The sequence below is a fragment of the Myotis daubentonii genome, chromosome 6, assembly GCF_963259705.1.
Source record: "Myotis daubentonii chromosome 6, mMyoDau2.1, whole genome shotgun sequence".
NCBI lineage: Eukaryota > Metazoa > Chordata > Mammalia > Chiroptera > Vespertilionidae > Myotis > Myotis daubentonii.
In genome coordinates, this window is record NC_081845.1 from 25,935,900 (window position 1) to 25,956,980 (window position 21,081).

Here is a 21,081-nt window from a genome sequence, read left to right on the forward strand (position 1 = left end):
TTTAGAGCCAATAGGATATTTGATTATGAAAGAAAATGATTGTTAGTTTAAGGTGTGTGTGCCCAAGCATACAGTACAGTGGACGCCTTTATAAATATTTGTTCGTGATGATTGCCTTGATTGTCGGCCTCTTGAATACTCAGTCTTGAATGTCGACATCTCCATTGGAGACGTCTGCAGGGGGACCTGGGCTCTCATGGAGGAGGCAGTGGCAAGTGGGGACACAAGTGAGGTCCTGGATTTGGAGTTGGAGCCAAGCAAGCAGCATTCTTTGTACTGGGCCCACAGGGGGTAACAAGACACAAACTCCCCTTCAAGAGCTACCACTTGCTGGGGGAAGTGAACAGATAATTGAAATACACTATGTTCTGCTTCTCCCAGGTATGAATGTTGGGCTCTGAGCTACTCATTTTGCTTGTCAGCTTCTGTAAATGGAGATGAGCACTGGTGAGGTGCCTCTGTTTCCCCAATGTGATCACTGATGGACCAGAAGATGCAGAGGAGATAGATCTAGAGCAGCGGTTCTCAACCTGGGGGTCGCGACCCCTTTGGGGGTCGAACGACCCTTTCACAGGAGTCGCCTAAGACCATCAGAAAACACATATAAAATTACATATTGTTTTTGTGATTAATCACTATGCTTTAATTATGTTCAATTTGTAACAATGAAAATACATCCTGCATATCAGATATTTACATTATGATTCATAACTGTAGCAAAATTACAGTTATGAGGTAGCAATGAAAATAATTTTACTTTGTGTGGGTCACCACAAAATGAGGAACTGTATTTAAAGTGTCGCGGCATTAGGAAGATTGAGAACCACTGACTTAGCATCATACCCTCAAGCCTCATCCATGTTGTCATAAATGGCAAGATCTCCATATATATATAATGTGATATTGTGATTTATAGTGAGAAATATATATATTTGGTCTTTGTTCCCATTGCTGACACAGAGCCCCTGAAACTCTAGGAATTTTCTAAGTGGTGAGAGCTGAGAAGGTGTCTTGTATTATATTAATGATGTGGCTGATTGGCTAGGGGCTGAGTCAGTGGAGCCAACCCTGTGATCAGAGGGCTGGGACCCCTGACCTGGGGAGGAAGCGGTGTTGGCGTTGTAGCCAATGATTTAATCAGTCTACCTGTGTAATGAAGCCTCCATTAACCCGGGAGAACAGAGTTTGGGGAGTTCCTGGGTTGGTAAACTTGTGCAGTGCTGGGAGAGTGGCCGCCTGGAGAGGGCATGGAAGTTTCATGCCACCTTCCCACAGGTCTTGCCCTGTGCTTCTCGTCCACCTGGCTGTTCCCAAGTGACATCTTTTTGTAATAAACCAGTAATCTAGTAAGTAAAGCATTTTTCTGAGTTCTGTGAGCCGCTACAGCAAATTAACCTAAGGAGCGGGGTCATTGGAACCTCCACTCCGTCTGTAGCCAATAGGCTAAGCAGGTGATCGATAGATAACCTGGGCTTGGGAGTCTAGCCTGAAATGGAGGTCAGGGACAGTCTTCTGGAACCGAGCCCTTAACCTGTGCAGTCTGATGCTACCTCCAGCCAGATAGCGTTTGAGCTGAATTGTGGGGCACTGAGCTGGTGTTGGGGAATCGCTGGTTGGTAGTGGGGAGCCCATACCCCACTTTGGAATTGGGTGCACAACCCCTTTCATCACGCATTTTCTTTACCTATGTATTGGTCACTTTAATGCAGCAGTTCTCAGACATTTGGCTCTCAAGGCCTTTTACAGTTTTAAAAATGACTAAGGATTTCAGAGAGCTTTACATTGTTTAAATTATAGTTACCGTATTAGACGTTAAAATAGAAAGTTACTAATAGTTATTAATTTATTAAAACCAATACGCTTATTGCATGCTCATATAAATGACTACTACTTTTGAAAGCAACTACTTTCAAAACAAAACAACTTAGAATTTTATTGTTTTGTTTGTGTGTGTTTTTTCAAATCTCTATGATGTGGCTTAATAGGAAACAGCTGGGTTCTCAGCTCTGCTTCCCCATCAATCCCCTACTGTCTGCTGCTTTGGTTGAAGAGAACGTCCAGCCTCGATAGATTCAGTGGTTTAAAATGGGAAGGGGATTTTAATTGCCTTTTGAAATAATGGTGGGTATTTTTTAATAAACTCCACTGTCTACTCCTGAGAGATTAAGAATGAAAATAGTTTTGACTTCATGGGTCTCGGGTATTTAGGTTATACTTTGAGAACCATCTCTTCACCATTTAAATGCCAGAATCTCAACTCTTTCTTAAGAGTCAGCAGGTCTTCCTCTAACCTGATAACAGGAGCCGCCTCAGCCCTGCCTTCTCCCAAACCCTAAGGCCCACACAGTAGTCGTGCTGCTATGCTGAGATGGAGGTGGCTCTACGTTCTCCTGGTTGCAGGCCTGTGGAACTGGGTCATGTTATGCTTCAACCACCCCCTCGCTATGGAAATAGCCCTATAATAGTCCTGCAAATAATGTACTTCTTACTGGGGTCCTATGAACATTACTGAGATACCACATAATGGGGATGGTACTTTGCAGAACGTGCAACAAATCATAAGAGAAATGTCACTGATCAAATAGCTCATAGTGTTCTGGTACTTTGCATTGTGATTGAGTGCTGTTTTTTTACCCCCCTCAGTGTCGAGTTTCAGAGTGAGTTTACATAGGAGAAAGGTTCTGAGAACTAAGGAGCAGAGAAGAATCTGGATTTAAGAGTGTTATTTGTGATTCCTAGGAATACAGAGAGGCCTGATTGGTCCTTGGGAATCAAACAAATGAGCCTGAGCAGCAGGGTCTGGAACACTTTAAGGTGGCAGTTCTAAAGGTTCTTTAAAATAAATGCTGGCATCTGAAAGGAGGGAACTGAAATCGAATGCCGCTCTGTCGGGATTCTTCCATTTTCACTTCCAGACTCAACACTTTTCTCTAGCTGGCCTCTTTTGTAACACTTTTGTTTTGTCGTTAACCAGAGTGCAGGGGCTTTCCTTGAGTTTAGGAGGTAATTGTTGGTATTAGTAAATGTTTTGGACCTTTGATCGTTTTCCTCTAGAACAGAAACCTTTGGTTTCCTGCTCAACATCCAACCATCCATAACCCTAACAGGACCTATTGGGTATCAGCATCTGCCTTTATTATCAACCCCGAGCTTCAGGGGTGGCTGCCCCATTGCAGGCGTGGCTGTATGGTCTGGGCTTATCCTGCATCAGGCGTATGTTTCTGAATGGAATGTGAGAGGGATGCTTTCTCAGTTTGTGCAGGGGAAGTTCTCCTTCCTTTGAAACTTAACACATTCAAATAATGGTTAGAGGGGCGACAACTATTTTGTAGCTGTGAGGGGAGCCAGCCAGGGAGTAGTGCTGACACCATACAGGTTGGGTCAGCAGAACAATGGAAAGGACCTGGGTTCTTGGCCTAAACCTGGAGCCAGCCTGCCTCCTTGTTTAAGCCACTTAGGGGAGTTGGATTTCCTGTCATTTGCAGCTGAAAGCACCCTTACTGATGTGCTCTCCTGAAAGGAATCCACGTGAGTCCTCAGGGTCTCCGGGAGGGAAGGTAGCCCAGGTGCATGTGGCAGCCAAACAAACCTGAAGATTTATTGGTGGGGTCCTATGCCTCTTGTCTGGCTGTCGTTTGGCCCTTTCATTGTCTTTATTTCTTCTGCAAGGTAAGGCAGGGGAATTCTGCATTAAGTACAGTGGGGCCTTGACTTAGGAGTGTCCTGACTAACGAGATTTTTGAGATACCAGCTGTCTCTGAGCCGATTTTTTGCATTGAGTTGACAGAGTACTTTGAGTTAAGGAGCTCCTTAACGAGCTCGGTCTCAGAACGAATTAAACTCGCAAGTCAAGGCCCCACTGCATTTGGTAACTCTCAGTGAAATAAGAAGAGAGGAGAGCTGAGACATCTGTGGCATTCACAAGGTGTGGGCTCCTGGAAATGGGGCTTTGGCATTCTCTCCCACACCCTGGGCACACAGGCGCATGTTGTGGCCTTGTCCTGCTGCCATAAATAACTGATTGACTTGTGTGTTTAACCCCACCTGCAACTCTAAACTCCATCGTCCTTATGCCCAGGGCCTCTGGTGTAATACACCGGCTCCTTAGTAGTGAGGGCTACCAAATATAGAGCATTGATCTGTGCCAGGAATTTTACTAAGGACTTCATGCATAGTCTTATTAAATTTTACAATAAGTGCAATAGGGTACTAACATAATTTATATTTTAATGATAAGAAAACTGAGGCCGGAGTGATAAAAATCATTTGCTTAAAGTTACACAGCTAATCTATGATAGAATTTCAAACACAGACCTGAGTTGAAAATTGTTTTTGACGAATATATTCTGTGTCTTTAATGCATATTTGCTGAATACCCACCTGTCTTTTACATGTGTTAGAATGGGAATTATTGTTGTCCCTATTCCTTCATTTCAGCTTTCACCTTTGGGAAATGTATTGGGCCAGAAGGCACATATGTCATTACTTGAATGCTGGTTCTTTTCTAGAAATAAGATTTAACAGGGTGAATAGGTTATGAATGCATCCAGCTGTAAGTTACAGAGAGTCTAATAGCGGTTTAAACAAGATAAGGCTTAATGTTCTCATTAGTAGGCAGTTAGGAGGTAGGCACTGGTATGTCCAGGATTCTGTTAGCCTTCCATTATTTTTTACTCTTCCTACCACCTAATGGCTGTTTCAGCTCCAGTCATCACATCCCCATTCAAGACAGGAGGCAGAAAGACAAAAGGCAGAAGGGCAGTGCCCCCTAAACAAATCTGGTCCTTTTATCAAGAAAGCAAATGTTTTTCGAGAGCCACAAGAGAGTCTGGAAAAGCAGGAAACAGGATTGTCAGGAAAGACTTAGACCAATCTTGATCTATCTCTTGAGGCTGCCCACACTATTGTTCTCCCACGTCCCATGTGGCTCAGGGTTCAGGATCTGGAAGAGGGGCCGCACACAAATGAAAGAGATGAGACAAGAAATAATTTGGAAATATTGGGGGCCAGGCGGGCAAGCCCAACTCAAGGGGAAGGACTTCCACTGGTGCCCAACTTTGGATACACATCTAGCTCTAATTGCAGTAACAGACAGACTATCTTAAAAGTCAGTAAATATTAGAAGGATTTACCCTGAGACTATTTGATGAGGAAATAGCTTGAGCCCCCATTTTCTGGACTAGACAATCGGTGCATAACTCTGGCCCTTGCCATGGGTTCAAGGTTCACCAGCATTCCGGGATCCTTGTTTGCACTCTCTGCTAGTGAAGACAACGGGCGGCTTCCTGCACTCCATCAGCTAAAACGAAGCTGGAACCTAGTTGCTACTAAGGAGGCTGCTAAGACTGCTAGCCACCCATTTCAAAGTAGAGGCTGTTAGAATTCGAAGAGGTGCTAGAGAGACCCCCATCCTGCAGGGAAGACAGCTGAGACTTCTGGAGACCACAAGCATCTGAGCCAGGACAAGAGGGCTCATCCCCTCAGACTCTACTGCTCTTCTCACTGCACCTCCCTCATATTTCTATGAACTGCTTGCTTTTGAAGCTCTTTAATATGCCTACTCAGTCTGTCCTGCCCATCCTTTCAAGTATCTAGGGAAAATAGAAGCTTCTTAGCATCTTGTGAGTAGAAACTACACTCCAGAGAGCGCTAAGTAACTTACATGCCCAGGGTTGCACCCTTTATTTGTTGGCCAAGACGAAACCACAGACCTCTAAGTTGGGCCAGAGTTCTCTTAATAGACCCAGTGCCGTCTGTGACACCGTGATCTTCCCTTCTTGCTGTCACACTTATCCAGAGTGGGCGTCTCCATGCTCAGGCGCCCTGAGCTTTCAGTTGGGCAGGCCCAGCCGCCTTGGCACCCAGCAAGGGTGGCTCTGGATTTCCAGGGATGACTGGGTAGAGCCCAGCCTGCATCGGGATGTTGGGTCCCTCTGTGTCTCCAGAGAGAGAGAGGACAGCAACCTAAAGTGGCTGTGAGTAGTGGGGGTGAGTAAGCCCCCACAAACTTGAGTACATTCATTTCCCATGTTGCTTTGACCAAGTCCCTGCCGTTCAGCCTCAGTGTTCCTGGTCATCTTGATCCCGCACAATGTGTCCCTGCCTTCCCAGGCTGGGACTGAGAGTGCCTTGGTGCTTTCTCACACGCTGGGAAGAACACCTGGATGTGACCAGGGTGTCGCGTCACCCTGGAAACAAGGCATCTGTGTAGCCGAGTGTTTAGGGGACAGTCAAAACTCCATTTTCTGCAGTATAAGAATCTCTCCCATGGATGTTAGGATAGAAAAAGAGTGGGTTTTCCTTTTTTTTTTTTTTTTTTTTTACCCTGTAGAGGGAGAGACAGTTTTCTTTATCTCTAGAAGTATCTGTGTAGTGGGGTTTTACTGATAAAGATAATTATAGCAGAATTACAATTACAGTGTTTCAAATGCTTGAATACTTGATACCTTTATTGACAAATTTCCCTTTCTTCCAAGTGAACATTTTCATCAGCCTCCAGGATCTTAGCTTGTTGTCACTGATTGTTGTGGGCACCCACACATGTACTTTTGCAAACTCCTGAAGTCTCTGGATTCAGGCCATTTACAACCAAGCCTGTTGCAAAATGGCTGTGTTGCATTTACTCTTTCATACACACACACACACACACACACACACACACTCTCTCTAGTGGTCCAGTGCACAAATTCGTGCACATTGAAAGGAAATTAATTAGAAGAAATATTTTAATATCGCTATTTGCCCTTTCTCTATAATAGAAGTGCCAAATTCACGATCGACAATGACAGATTGAAACACATGCATGTGATTGGCGCCAGAGAGAGCTTTATATATATAGATAAACTTGCTTAATTAGACCTGCTTCCTGATTTAGCTAACCTTTTTCCAGCCCAGTGAAGCACCCCAACTTCTCTTTCAGGTAATTGTCAGTAACACAGCAGTAAATATCAACATGAAGCAGATTATTATTGTAGGTTAGGCAGGGAGAACAAAGGTAAAATATTTAACTGCAGCAGTGTTTGACTATGTTCTGCGCAGTGAGAAAACCTGAAGTCATTTTCAAAGTCCACCATTTCTTACTTCTTTTTAGTTGGGTCAAGTTTCTAAGTTTTCTAAATCTCCATTTTCTGGCTAATGAAAATAGGATTCCAGCAAGTCTCCTATCTACCCACTCCAGGACTTCTGTGAGGATCAAATGAGATAAGGCCTGAAAACGTTTCACAGACATTTGGTTAAAGTGTAAAATGTTTCCACCTGGCTATAGAGCAAATCATGTTCCCCGGTCCTCCGGGGCCTCAGATTCACGAACTGCAAGGAGGCTAGTCTCTAGGGAGAGGAAGCCGGGTGTTGCCACGTGAATTCATTACCTGGTGCCCACAGCAACCGTTTCTGGGCTGGGCTGTGGGCCGCATTTTGCACAGTGGGATCTCGGCAGTGTTGGCTGCCATTGGGTGAGGTGTTGTCCTGGGGTGGTGGCAGGGCCTGTGTCCCACTTGGGGGAAGCCAAGTGTTGCTTTGTGGGCGCCAGGTCGGTGGTGCTGTTTTTCTGTAAATGGCCAGTGCGCATCACAATTCCTGCATTGAGTGTCTGCCCCCTGGTGGTCAGTGCATGTCATAGCAACCGGTCGGACGGTTGGACACTTAGCATATTAGCCATATATTAGAGAGAAGAGAGAGAGGTAGAAACATCAGTCATGAGAGAGAATCATTGATTGGCTGCCTCCTGCAGGTCCCACACTAGGGATCAAGCCTGCAACCTGGGCATGTGCCTTGACCTGGAATTGAACCATGACTTCCTGGTTCATAGGTCAATGCTCAACCACTGAGCTACGCTGGCTGGGTGCATTTGCTTTTTGTAGTCTCGGATGGATATGAATGCAGAGAATAATAACATCGGGCCGATTTATGATAACACCCATGAGGCGGAGGATCTGCCCTTCTGGTCGAATCTCTCAGGCCTTTGCTGTCCCATTTCATGCCCTGGACTGGATTGTTGTCAGGCAGCTTTTACTGTCTGAATTTTACCATCTTTTAGTCTTTAATCATTCCACGAAGTGTGTAAGAGAATAGTCCTCAACTGTTTTTTCTCTTTGGTGCATAAAAAACACTGGGCATATTGTTTTCCAGCCCATGTTTCATTTAGGAGTGCCATGTGGTTTTATGTATGGATTTGATATTACCTCCAGTGGCATAAAGCAGCCTGTTGCTGATGTATTGTGACAAGTACAACTGCCTGCAGGGTGACTGGGTTCTGAGGCAGTTTAAAACAGGCTGAAGGGTAACTAGTGCTCAGTCACGAATCCAACCTTCCAAACTCAACTTCTCCTGAGAAACAGTCTTCTCTTCACACCAGATAGTACCAGACCTGAGGCGATTGAGTAGCAGATTAATGTAGATCTTATTCATCTGACTCTTTAGGCTGGCAGAGAGAAATCCAGATCCTGTAATATGTTTAAAGCAGACAGCACATAAGGAACGAAGCAACCTTTTTGGCTTTCACCCAAGGCGTGTTTTTAAAATGTGCTTCGAGTGCAGAATCTATTGGGATACTCAGTCATTGAAACACCACAAATGTATTTCTGCTGGGAAAAGTTGCTGTTTATGGGGAAATAAAATTTTACATCATTGTTGTCTATCTGATGCATACTGCCAAAATGAATTGCTTAAGGGGAGTGATCTCTATACATGGATGCCTGAAAGTGATTTTCGATGCCCCTGGAGAAAGAATTGCTGAGTTCTTGACAGAGGACAGATCAGATACTGAAACTTGACTATAAACAGGGTTCTTCTCTCCCTCAGGCTTATTGAGTTATAATTGACAAAGAAAATTGTATATATTTAAGGTTTACAGTGTGATGATTTGATATATACATTGTAAAATGATTTCCACCAGTAACTTAACTCACATAGATTTTTTTCATGTGTGGTGAGAACACTTACGATCTATTCCCTTAGCAAATTTTAAGTATACAATACAGTATTATTAACTGTAGTCACCATGCTATAAAATGCATTCCCATGACTTATTCTGATAACTGAAAGGTTGTACTAAGAGTTACCGGCCTCTGGCAACCATTATTCTACTCTCTCTTTCTATGTTTTTTACTTTTTTAGATTCCACATATGAGTGAGATTATGCAGTCTTGTCTTTCTGCCTCTGGCTTATTTCATTTAGCATAATGTTTTCTGAGTTCCTCGATGTTGTTGCAAGTGATGGCTGAATAATATTGCATTGTAAATCTACCTATCAACTAGGGGAGATGATAGATAGATAGATAGATAGATAGATAGATAGATAGATAGATAGATAGATATCACATCTTCTTTGCCCATTCATCTTTCAATGGGCACTTAGTTTGTTTCCATAACTTGGCTATTGTAAATAATGCTGTGATAAACATGGGAATATAGATATTTTTTGAGATACTGATTTTGTTTCTTTTGTGTATATACCCAGAAATGGGATTGCTATATTTAATTATTTGAGGAACCTCTATACTGTTTTTCATGACTATGCCAATTTACATTCCCACCAACAGTGCACAAGGGTTCCCTCTTATCTACATCCTTGCCAAAACTTCTCTCATCTACACTAATAAAAGACAAACATGCAAATTGACCATACCTTCGCTATGCCTTAAGCCATGCCCACCAACCAATCAGAATGACTATATGCAAATTAACCCAACCAAAATGGCGGCTGGCAGCCACGGAGCTGGAGCAAGCAGGAGGCTTGGTTGCCCCTGGCGATGGAGGAAGCCAAGCTTCTCTCCCGCCCTCCCTGGCCAGCTCTGAACTCCTCTCAATGCTACAAAGTTTCAATTATAGAAAATAAATAAATCCCAGAATATAAAGAAAAAAAGGAGAGGCTGGGAGCTTCTGTCGCTGGGGGGGGGGGGGGGGGGAGGGGGGCGTTTGGCCAGCCTGAAAACAGCCCTCAGCCCCTCACCCAGACTGGCCAGACACCCCAGTGGGGACCCCCACCCTAAAGGGGGTGTGGCCAGCCTGAAAACAGCCATCAGCCCCTCACCCAGGCTGGCCAAACCTCCATGGGGTGAGTGTCCCCACTTGGGGGGGGCTTTACCAGCCTACAAACAGCCATCAGCCCCTCACCCAGGCTGGCCAGGCACCCCAGTGGGGACCCCCACCCTGAACGGGGTGTGACCAGCTGCAAACGGCCATCAGCCCCTCACCCAGGCTGGCCAGGCACCCCAGTGGGGACCCCCACCCTGAACGGGGTGTGACCAGCTGCAAACGGCCATCAGCCCCTTGCCCAGGCTGGCCAGGCACCCCAGTGGGGACCCCCACCCTGAAGGGGGTGTGACCAACCTGCAAACACCCATCAGCCCCTCACCCAGGCTGGCCAGTGGGACCCCCACTCTGATCCGGGACACCCTTCAGGGCAAACCAGCCAACCCCCAGCCATGCGCCAGGCCTCTATCCTATATAATAAAAGGATAATATGCAAACTGACCCTAACAGCAGAACGACTGGGAATGACTGGTCACTATGACACACACTGACCACCAGGGGGCAGACGCTCAATGCAGGAGCTGCCCCATGGTGGTCAGTGCACTCCCACGGTACAGTGGTGGTGGTGGGAGCCTCTTCCACTTCAGCAGCGCTAAGGATGTCCAACTGCAGCTTAGGCCTGTTCCCCTCTGGCAAGTGGACATCCCCCGAGGGCTCCCAGGCTGCCAGAGGGATGTCTGATTGCCAGCTTAGGCCCAATCCCCCGGGGAGCAAGCCTAAGCCAGCAGGTGGTCATCCCCCGAAGGGTCCCACACTGTGAGAGGGCATAGGCCAGGCTGAGGGACCCCCCCCCCCCCCGAGTGCACAAATTTTTGTGCACCGGGCCTTTAGTGTTTTGAAAATAGCCACCCAAACAGATGTGAGGTGATATCTCGTTGTAGTTTTTATTTGCATTTTCACAATGATTAGTGATGTTGAACACCTTTTTTTAATGTACCCATTGGCCATTTGGATATCTTCTTTGGAAAAATATCTATTCAGGGCCTTTGCCCATTTTTTATTAGATTATTTGTGTGTTTTTTGCTATGGAGTTTTATGAGTTCCTTATTTACAGTGTATACCCCAAAAATGTATGCATACTTTAACAGCTGGTAGCTAGTTTTGAAAATGAAATGTATTTTTAATAAACACTGCCTTTATAATTACTCAAAGTGTTTGTATACATTTTGGGGGGAGGCACCCTATATTTTGTATATTAACCTCTATCAGACGTAAGGTTTGAAAATAATTCCTCCCATTTGGTAGGTTGCTTTTTCATTTTGTTGTATTCTGTTGTGCCAGCCTTTTTAGTTTGATACAGTCCCAGCTTGTTTATTTTTGCTTTTGTTGCCTGTGCTTTGTTGTCATATTTAAAAAATCATCACAAGGCCAATATCAGGGAGCTTTCCCTATGCTTTCTTCTAGGAGTTTTATAGTGTCAGGTCTTATGTTTAAGTCTTTAATCCATCTCAGGTTAATTTTTGTGAGTGCTGAAAGATAGAGATCTGAAAAGTATAATTTGGCCTATGATATACAAGTTTTAAAAATTATTCAGAAAATAAGAGAAAAATAAGAAAATACACAAATGATAACCCTCTGAGAAGCAAAGTAATGTTTTACATTGTGAAGTGAGTACGTTCTTTCTGAAGAAAATTAAAAAGCCTAGAAAATGTAATTGTTGACAATGCCATGTTCCTTGAACTATGTGGTTGGTGTCATTACATCCTTACTTTGTAGATGAGGAGATTGAGACCGAAAGCGGGTAAGGCCCAGCACTAACTCAGAAATGTCTGAACTCTATCTCCTAAAGTTGGCTGTAAAAGTCAGATCACCTGGAGATAATAAATCTTAATATTTGGTTTCTTTTCTTCTGAGTGTATGAAAATTAGGTCACATGGTATTAACATTTTGTAACTTCTTAATTTCACTTACTATGATATAATTTTTTTTTCATTAAAAGTTTTTAAAAGACATTTTAAGGACCATTAAAAAATCTCATCAAATTAATGTACCATAAGAAAAAGAAACGAATGTTAACATCTTCCTCATTAACAGTTATGATTCTACCAAAGTTGGTCAGAAATTGGCATAAAATCCTGGAGATCTCCTCTTTGAAGGGGTGGTCTTGGTTTTTAAGTTTAGTAAGCCCTTGGAATACTAGTAGGGTAGTTTGCTTGTTTAGTAGAGGATTTCACAAGGACATTCATTCTCAGTTGATTGTGAACCAAGGAGGGTTAATAAATTTTCCTCCACAGTTATTTATCAATATTCCTAATCACCTGCATAACCAACCACTGTATCCTGTGTTATGGGGGTGGGGAGGCTCTAACCCTACCAGGAGGGGTTCTAAAAATGCTAGTAGGGTCAAGCAGAAGCATGAAGGAGGGTGGTGTTTGTAAAGATGGATGATGTGTAAGGAGAGAGGACATGAGCATGTGTCTGATGAATGATTGTTAGCCTTGAACAGTACAGTTTATCTCAGCACTGAGGATTAGGCTTTAGGGGGACCTGTCCATGTATTCAGACTAGCCTGATGCTTAGCTTTTATATCTTGGGCTAAATTTGACAATTTAATGCTTGATGCTTTATTGCTGTAAATAAAAAGTCAATAAAAGAGAGAAGGATACAGACTCTTATATTTTCTGGGATCTGTGGACCGGCACATTTTATATCTGAGTTTGCTGTTCAGACGGAAGCAAATTTATTCTGAGAGAAGTGGGGGTTATTCTACTGGCTTTCATGTGCTGCATTGTTTTGGAGGAGAACACAAGACAGATGGAAGTTTAAAATTTTTTTATTACTTTGGTTAATTTTCCTGGATGCCTTTCCCTTCCCCTTTAAGCTTCTTGTGATGAAGGGGCCCATCTTTAATTTTTTTCAAAGATAAATAAGTTCTGGGGATGTACAACCTAGTGACTACGCTTAATATTATATTGTATGTTTGAAAGTTACTAAGAGAGTTGATCTTAAAAATTCTCATCACAAGAAAAAATATAACTGAGATGATAGATATTGACTAAGCTTATTATGGTACTCATTTTGCAATATTGCATATATGAAATCATCACGTTGTACACTTTGAACTTATACAATGCTATATGTCAATTATAACTCAGTAAATCTGGAAAAAGTTTTCAAAATGAGTAAAAATTTACTCTTTATAAATTATTTTCTTGACTAATAGTATTTTGCATTTTTTAATATTGCAAGAATATTAGGTGAAAACTTTAAAATAGAAAAACCATTCTCCTGTAATAATGTAATAAAATATTTTTGTATTTGTTACTTTCTATTTTTCACACCTTATTTTCAAATAGAAAAGAACATCTAGATAGTATTTAAAATTTTTCAAGATGATTGGTAAACTTACTTGCCAGTAGTTGTCCATTTGTTACAAAAAAAATCTATTAGAATAGTGAAGTTCATAATGTAATTGAAGGTTGGTTTTCTTTATGGAAAAGAACAGCAGGTATAATAGCTATGAGGAATACACAGATTGTCAACGTAAGTACCAGCAAGAAATGGAAGAAAATGAGTTTCATATTAAATATTTTGTCTGTAGGCATGCAAATTCACTCATCTTTTTGAGCTGAGCAGAAGGAAACACAATTGATGACTATTTTTGTGAGGAGCCAATGGCTTTGTAGCTTTAAAATATATTTTCTTCAGATTATGCTGATATTCTCTAGAGTTATTATATAAAAATTGATACAAATAGGAAGTATAAAAAAGAAGAGCTCTGTCATGCCATTGTCTGCAAATACCCATCATCAACATTCAACCCAGCTCTTTCTTAAATCGTTCCCTAATTGATTTTCATTGCTGTATGTCCCTTTGTACTGTTTGGACTTTTTAATGTATATACATGCATTTTATAATAAAATAATAGATAATAAAAGTTTATATCTTGAGGGAAAATATGAGCATAACTGCATTATATTATTTAGGATTCTTTTTAATAGATTGAATCATATAAAATTGCTGATAGGCAACCCTTTTCAATCTACAAATATGGCAGTTTCATTTGCTCAACTTAATAATTGCAATAGAAATCTTGAAGGCCTGAAGGAGAATAGGGATATTATGTTCACAGCTGTATCTCTAGGGTCTAAAACAGTTCCTGAAGGATGACTCTAATCTTTGTTATGAAATAGAAAAGACTTGACACTGATAAAAATATTTTTATGAAAATAGAAATGAAATGAAAATATTTTAACTGTACTGCAGAGAAAATCAACTAAGGAACCAATTCAGTTCCAATCACTGGGACTCTGGGATGGCTCTGGGAAAGCTTAGTCAATGAAAATCCATCAATGTTAATACAAACTGTTTAAAGCGTCAGTATTCAGAAGCATGCATAACATCAGCAGTGTCACAACAAGGGGGCAAAAACCTCCTGTATTCAAATTAGGAACGGTCGTGACTACCAGGAACAGTGATGGCTGTAGCTTGAGCCCAGCAGCTGTCTCCAGAGCCACATTTTTCCCACCTGCTAAACTGCCTATACGTTCCCAGCTGCATACCAGCTGTCAAAGGTAATGCATTGCTTCATGAAGGACCACTCAAAATAAGATCATTTACATGACTTGTTTGATGCCGGTCCCCAATCTTTTTACCCGGTGGACATTTGGGTTGCTGTTTTATTTACTTATTTTTAAAATTTATTTTTCAATTACAGTCGACATACAATATTTTAGTAGTTTCAGGTGTATGACATAGTGATTAAACATTTATATACCCATCTGGCATAATTACATAGTTACTACAATATCATTGACTCTATTCACTATGGGGCACTTCACTTGGGATTGCTGTTTTTTAATGCAGTGTGCCATAGGCCTGGGGACAGCAGGCGGGGGGAGCTGTCTGGTGGTAACAGATATTGTGGTAGAGGCCTAAGATCATGGGTTTTGAAGACAGGTGGTCTAAGTTTAAATCACAGCTCCGTCATTTACAAACATGTGACCTTGGACAGGCAATCTCTTTGCTTTGTTAACAAATCTCTACTTTCAAAAGTTATAGTTCAATAGAACAGTAAGTATGGACATGGTACTTTGCACATAGAAGCCACGGGTTTTCAACCAGAGCCATGGTTATGATGTAAAGGAATCCAGTTACTGAATAAATGGCTTAGATGGTAGAATCCTAGAATTGGAGAGTGGAAGCAGACCTTAGAAATCTAAGGTGCCTTCGGGCTCCTTCCTATGAGGTGCGTCAAAGGGGAGTCAGCCTAACATTCGGGAATGCATTTGGTTTTACTTGAGGTTCATGCTTGTGCACGTATTGAATAGGTAATTTTTGATAAAGCCTAACGTTTCCCCTGTTCATCTATTTTAATTTCCCTTTGTCCATTGTTACCTTCCAGCCCAATAAAGCTGGTCTGTGAACCGTGATAATGCACTTCAGGAAATCGGCTCCGTCTCCTTGACGTGACCAGACACCGAGTCTCAGGATGATGTCTCCCTCGTGCATATGCAGCCCTGCCAATTATTCTGCTTTAAGACATAGCAGCATGTCAGGACACGAAACCTGGGGCCTCTGCCTTTATTTAATTAGGCACGAGTGGATTTGCACATGCCTGTGCATAAGAAACAGTCGCTTAATGTAATTGAATATTGGTTTTTGGTATCCCCTGTTCCCAATGAGGCAGCATCTAGAAAGATCAAAAAATGGTTTATTCTTATACAGTATGTGCAGAGGGCACTGAGTGTGTACCACGTTGCATCTTCATTATACATTTCATGCTGAGACCCAGTTACCAGGCCCTGCTATTCTTTTCTATTAAAATCACCTCCCAGAAAGCAGGCAGCAGGGTTTTTATGGTGTCACAGAGCCTGCAGCAAGATCAGTTGTGCCCTGTGAGCTTCATTCCTTTCCTGTCGGAGTCGGGATCTGAGGCGTGTGACGCTGATCTGGGACTGCTGGGTCTGAGGGTTGAGAGGCCTTGGATCCCGAGGAGAGTGAGCATCCCTCTCGCCTCCTACACCACATAGGCACTCACACAAAGCTATGCCCATCCTACCAGACCCCCAAGCTCAGGGGACAGGGCCACCTTTTCTGAGGCAGACACTGAAGATTCTGCCAACTTGGGCAGGGGCCTATGCCCTGAGAGCAGGGGATATTAACATAGGATCGATGTGGAGTTGGGAGTTTGGGGGAGTGGGGGGGTAGGAAGATGTGAATCCCCTGAAATTATTTCCTAGGAAAATGGTCTTTTGCCAGATTTTTGTGTGTTTATGATCCAAAAAAGTTTAAGAAACAGGTATGTTCTAGCTTTGCTCTGATCTTTTGAGACCAAAGAGTATTGGAAGGAATTTGGTCTTGGGTGTCAGATGGATTTGGGTTTGAATTGTTTCCAATGGATTTTAGCTGTGTGGCCTTGATGTGACCAGAGAGGCTGTGAAACCTTTCTGACCTCCATTTTCTGAACTGTAAAACAAGATTCAGAATGCCTATAGCTTTATGCTAAGCAAAATAAGCCAGTCGGAGAAAGATAAACATCACATTATCTCACTCATGTGTGGAATATAATAAACAACATAAACGGATGAACAAAAATAGAGCCAGAGTCATAGAAGCATTGAACAGACTGTCCAATCTAAGAGGGAAGGCAGGGGAGGCAAGGGTAGGTGGGGCGGTAAGAGATCAACCAAAGGACTTGTATGCATGCAGATGAGTATAACCAATGGACACAGACAGTAGGGGGGTGAGGGCATGTCCTGGGCTGGGGAGAGGAAATGGGGGGAAAAGGAGACTTATGTAATACTTTAAACAATAAAGAATTTAAAATTTAAAATTTAAAAAGATTATAGTGACAGGTAGACTAAGTAGAGAAATGATAAATGTTAATTTTCTTTTTTCTCTCTTTCATCTCATGAATAAAATGAAAGAAACTATCTGTTCTGCCTTATTCCTTGCCAGATCTTCCTGAGTACCCATCATGTTTTGCACACAGTAGGCACTCAAGTGTTGGTTGAATGGCTGGTTGGGTGGGTGGAGCAAGTGCCTTGGTTTAGTGCCCAGATTAAATCTCTCAGACTGCTTCCTCAAAGCACTTATTTTCTAAGAGGGATCTTGATGCGATGATTGGTTTTGCTAAGACAACCCTCCCAGAACAGTTAGCCCCATGTCCTTTGCACAATCTTTCTGAATATTATGGCAAGAGTAGATCTGCTTCTTCTTGTGCTGAAAGTTATCATCTCTGCTGGACCTTTGTCTGTATCAGGGCTGAGCAAATCCAGTAGCCCAAATCTGGTCTGTTGTCTATTCTTATAAATAAAATTTTGTTGAAACACAGACACGTTCATTGATTTATGTATCAGTTATGATTGCTTTTGTGCTGTGGCAGAGTAGGGTAGTTAGGACAGAAACCAAATGGACTGCAAAGCCTAAAATATTTATTATCTGCATCTTTTTGGGAAAAGTTTGCCAACCCTGGATATATAATATCTGTACTCCTTACCATAACTCTGCAGGATTGGTCTTAAGATGCCCTTTTTATGTATTGAAAAGCTAAGACCAACAGAGTTTAACAATGTGACTGGGATTACACAATTTGTATACATGGTTAGGGTTTGACTCCAGGTCTGTGTGATTCCACAGCCCTTCTAAACACTGCTTCCCACTAAACACTGCTTCCCACTAAACACTGCTACCTTTTTTTTTTTAAAATATATTTTATTGATTTTTTACAGAGAGGAAGGGAGAGAGATAGAGAGAGTCAGAAACATCGATGAGAGAGAAACATCGATCAGCCGCCTCCTGCACATCTCCCACTGGGGATGTGCCCACAACCCAGGCACATGCCCTTGACCGGAATCGAACCTGGGACCTTTCAGTCCGCAGGCCGATGCTCTATCCACTGAGCCAAACCGGTTTCGGCAACACTGCTACCTTTTAACTCAGCCAAAGCCTAGCTGAACCAGTTACATCTTCCAGTCCTGCCCAGTGACTGTGACTGGCATGGGGAGCAATTCGGTGATGCCCCCTGGAATCATGGTGCAACCTGGCAGTCCTGGCGATTGTCCACAACCTGGCTCAGGTCTGCAGTGTCAATCCTGTGGATGGGTGAATAAGAAGGTGAGACCGTGGACGAGGATTTCAAGGACTAATTCTGCAGATGGCAGAGCAACACGGGTAAGCACCTGTTTATATGCAGACATCATGCTGCTTCCCAAGGGTCGGCAGGGTCAGCATTCCCGGGAGTGTCCTTGTTGCTGCTGGGTGTGGCTTCTACTCTTGTTTGGTGTCCTTGATGAGTAAAGGTAATATTTGTGCATTTTCAGCACAGAGCCACCCAGCATAGACCTTCCTGCTCCCTTGAGACTGTGAGAGCTTTGGACCTGCACGCTTGCTCGCTGGCACTGTGCCCTCACTGGCAGGTCTGACTCTAAATTTGAGATGAAAGTTATTTCACAGTGAATTAATTCTGATGGAAATTTTTACTGTTTCAAGGGGTTACAGACGAAGTTCTATAGTTCTTCTGTTAGTATTCCATCTGCGCATTATTTCTTCTTCTCACTCGACTTCACCCTTCCAATTAATTTTTCCAAGCTTATAAACTGGTTATGATTACATAAAAGAAACAAAATTGGAAAAATCAGCTATTCTGCTTTAACTGACTACATAGCAGTGTTACAAGCTGACGATAACAATAACAGAGACACATGTTAGCCACCCAACTGGAAATAACACCATTGGGTAATTTATCCATCTGTCAAAGCATGTATCTAATCAGTGGTCACATAAAAATGAGTATTGTGCCAAGACCGGTTTGGCTCAGTGGATAGAGCGTCGGCCTTCGGACTGAAAGGTCCCGGGTTCGATTCCGGTCAGGGGCATGTACCTGGGTTGCGGGCATATCCCCAGTGGGAGATGTGCAGGAGGCGGCTGATCGATGTTTCTCTCTCATCGATGTTTCTAACTCTCTATCTCTCTCCCTTTCTCTCTGTAAGGAATCAATAAAATATATTTTAAAAAAAATGGGTATTGTAACATCCAGTTAGTGAGGGGGGAGGGGAGAAGGATTAGGAGGGTGAATGCTCTTCATGATGGAGCCTGTTTTTGTTCTGTCTTTGTGACCAGCAGTAGGGAGTGCCTGTGACGCTCACTTTATGTGTCATGGAGCTGCCGACGGAGGATTCCGTGGAAAAGCAGCAGAGCTGCAGAGTGGACAGGAAGGAATCAGAGCTATAATTAACTTCTGTCTCATTGTGTTCAACAACAGTGGCCCTTATTTCTCCACAGATGAAATCATGTGGTCTTACCCTGTGGCTGTCACACTGTAAAGTCAATGACCCTTTCAGTCTATGGTGAAAATAGAAAGCATAATAATGGGCCTGCTCTGTTTTAAGTGGGGATAGAAGAACCTGGTGGAATTAAGTCATGTTTCATTTGTTGTGCCAGTGTAACTCTATGGGGAAATACCGGGTTGATTAAAATTCTTGGTCTGTTGTTTAATTATTTAGAATGATTGCTTCCAGCAGATGTGTTTCTCTTTGTAGTCCTTTTGGTTTGTTGCTGGCATGTTTTAGTGTCCAGTTACTTATTCTTTTTAATCCTCCCCCGAGGATATGTTTTTATTGCTTTTAGAGAGAGGGGAAGGAGAGAGAAAAAGAAACATGTATGTGAGAGAGAAGCATCGATTGGTTGACTTCTTTATATGCCCTGACTGGGGACTGAACCAGCAACCTAGGAATGTGCTCTGACTGGGAATCTAACCCACAAACTTTTTGGTATTCGGGACAATGCTCCAGCCAACTGAGGCACCCAGCCAGGGCCAATTATCTTTTTTTAAGCTTTAAAATATCCAAGTAGCTCTTCATGTATTTTGTTTGTTTCTTCCATGACACCAGGTACTTCTCATTGGTCAAGGCTACTGATGATTAATTTGTATTTCTGTCTTAGAAATGTGTTTGTTAAGAACCCATCAGAAAATTCATATATACCCCTTACCAGAGACTAAAGAGAAAATTTTAAAAATTACAAATGATTACTGACTTGGGAGAGAAATTGAAAAATTAATAGAATTTTAATTTATATTGATGAAGCAAGTTAATGGTGGTGGTGCAGTCACTTCCTGGGTGAGGGAGAAGAATGAGCAAGTCATAGAAATCTGTATCAATGGTGCTTTCTAGAGTTGTTCATCCCAGGTGTACTGGTACAAGCTATTTGGGAAAGAGCAAGGCCTGTTCATGGACTAGTGAGAGCCCCATCAGGTAATATTGATGCACCAAAACAGTTGTTTGAGAGTCCTTGTGTTTGCTCTTCCTGGAGCCATGCTAGGAAGGCAAGCTGCTGCTATGCTATAATTGCTGTACAGCATTTTGTCCTGTTTTGTTTTGTTTTTTTTTAAGCCCATGTGCATTTTCATGGTTGGTTATAGTTTTTGTATGTGTGTGTGGCAGCATTTGAGGGATGGGGGTGTCCATAAGGCTCCTAACACTTGACTGCCAACTTTGCTGGGCTCACATGTCCTTATTTGTGTGTTTGCCAGGGAGAAATGCCTCCTGCCTCTCCAGTTGGCTTTGGAATCCAAGAATGTGAAGCTGGCCCAACATGCCTTGGCAGGAATACAGGTATGGCTCGCACTGAGTGCATTGGGGATGACAGAAATTGACAGGCCGCATTGGCATGGAAAGAGCAAATAGTTAATATTTTAAATACTAGCTGTTTAAAGACCCAGACAGACTTTTGATTGAACTAGGTAATAACCAGAGAGGATAACAAGATTTTTAAAAATATCTGTCAACATTTCTTTGTATACAACATTATCTTATTGAGCCTTTGTCCTCACACACTGATTCATGAGGACTCAGCTAAGCCACACAAAAGTGAATTTTTTTAAATTTATTTTTTGTTAATCCTCTCCAGAGGATATGTTTTTCATTGATTTTTTTTATTTGTTATTTTTTTTAGAGAAAGTAGAAGGGACGGGGAGAGGCAGAAAGAGAGGAACACATCAATTGGTTGCCTCCCACACACACCCCAACTGGGGCTGGGGATTGAGCCTGCAACCGAGGTACATGCCCTTGACCGGAATCGAACCTACAATCATTCAGTCTGCAGGCT

The 21,081-nt window shown here is 42.6% G+C and overlaps 1 protein-coding gene across 4 annotated transcripts in view; it reads left to right on the forward strand.

Annotated features, from left to right (window-relative positions):
- The window catches only part of ARFGEF3 (ARFGEF family member 3), a 126,060-nt gene that overhangs the window by 13,524 nt on the left and 91,455 nt on the right, over window positions 1–21,081 (forward strand). For all 4 annotated transcript variants that reach the window (XM_059700454.1, XM_059700455.1, XM_059700456.1 and 1 more), the window contains exon 3: window positions 20,507–20,588. In XM_059700454.1, the coding sequence (XP_059556437.1) occupies window positions 20,507–20,588 (82 nt within the window). The remainder of the gene's footprint in view (window positions 1–20,506; window positions 20,589–21,081) is intronic.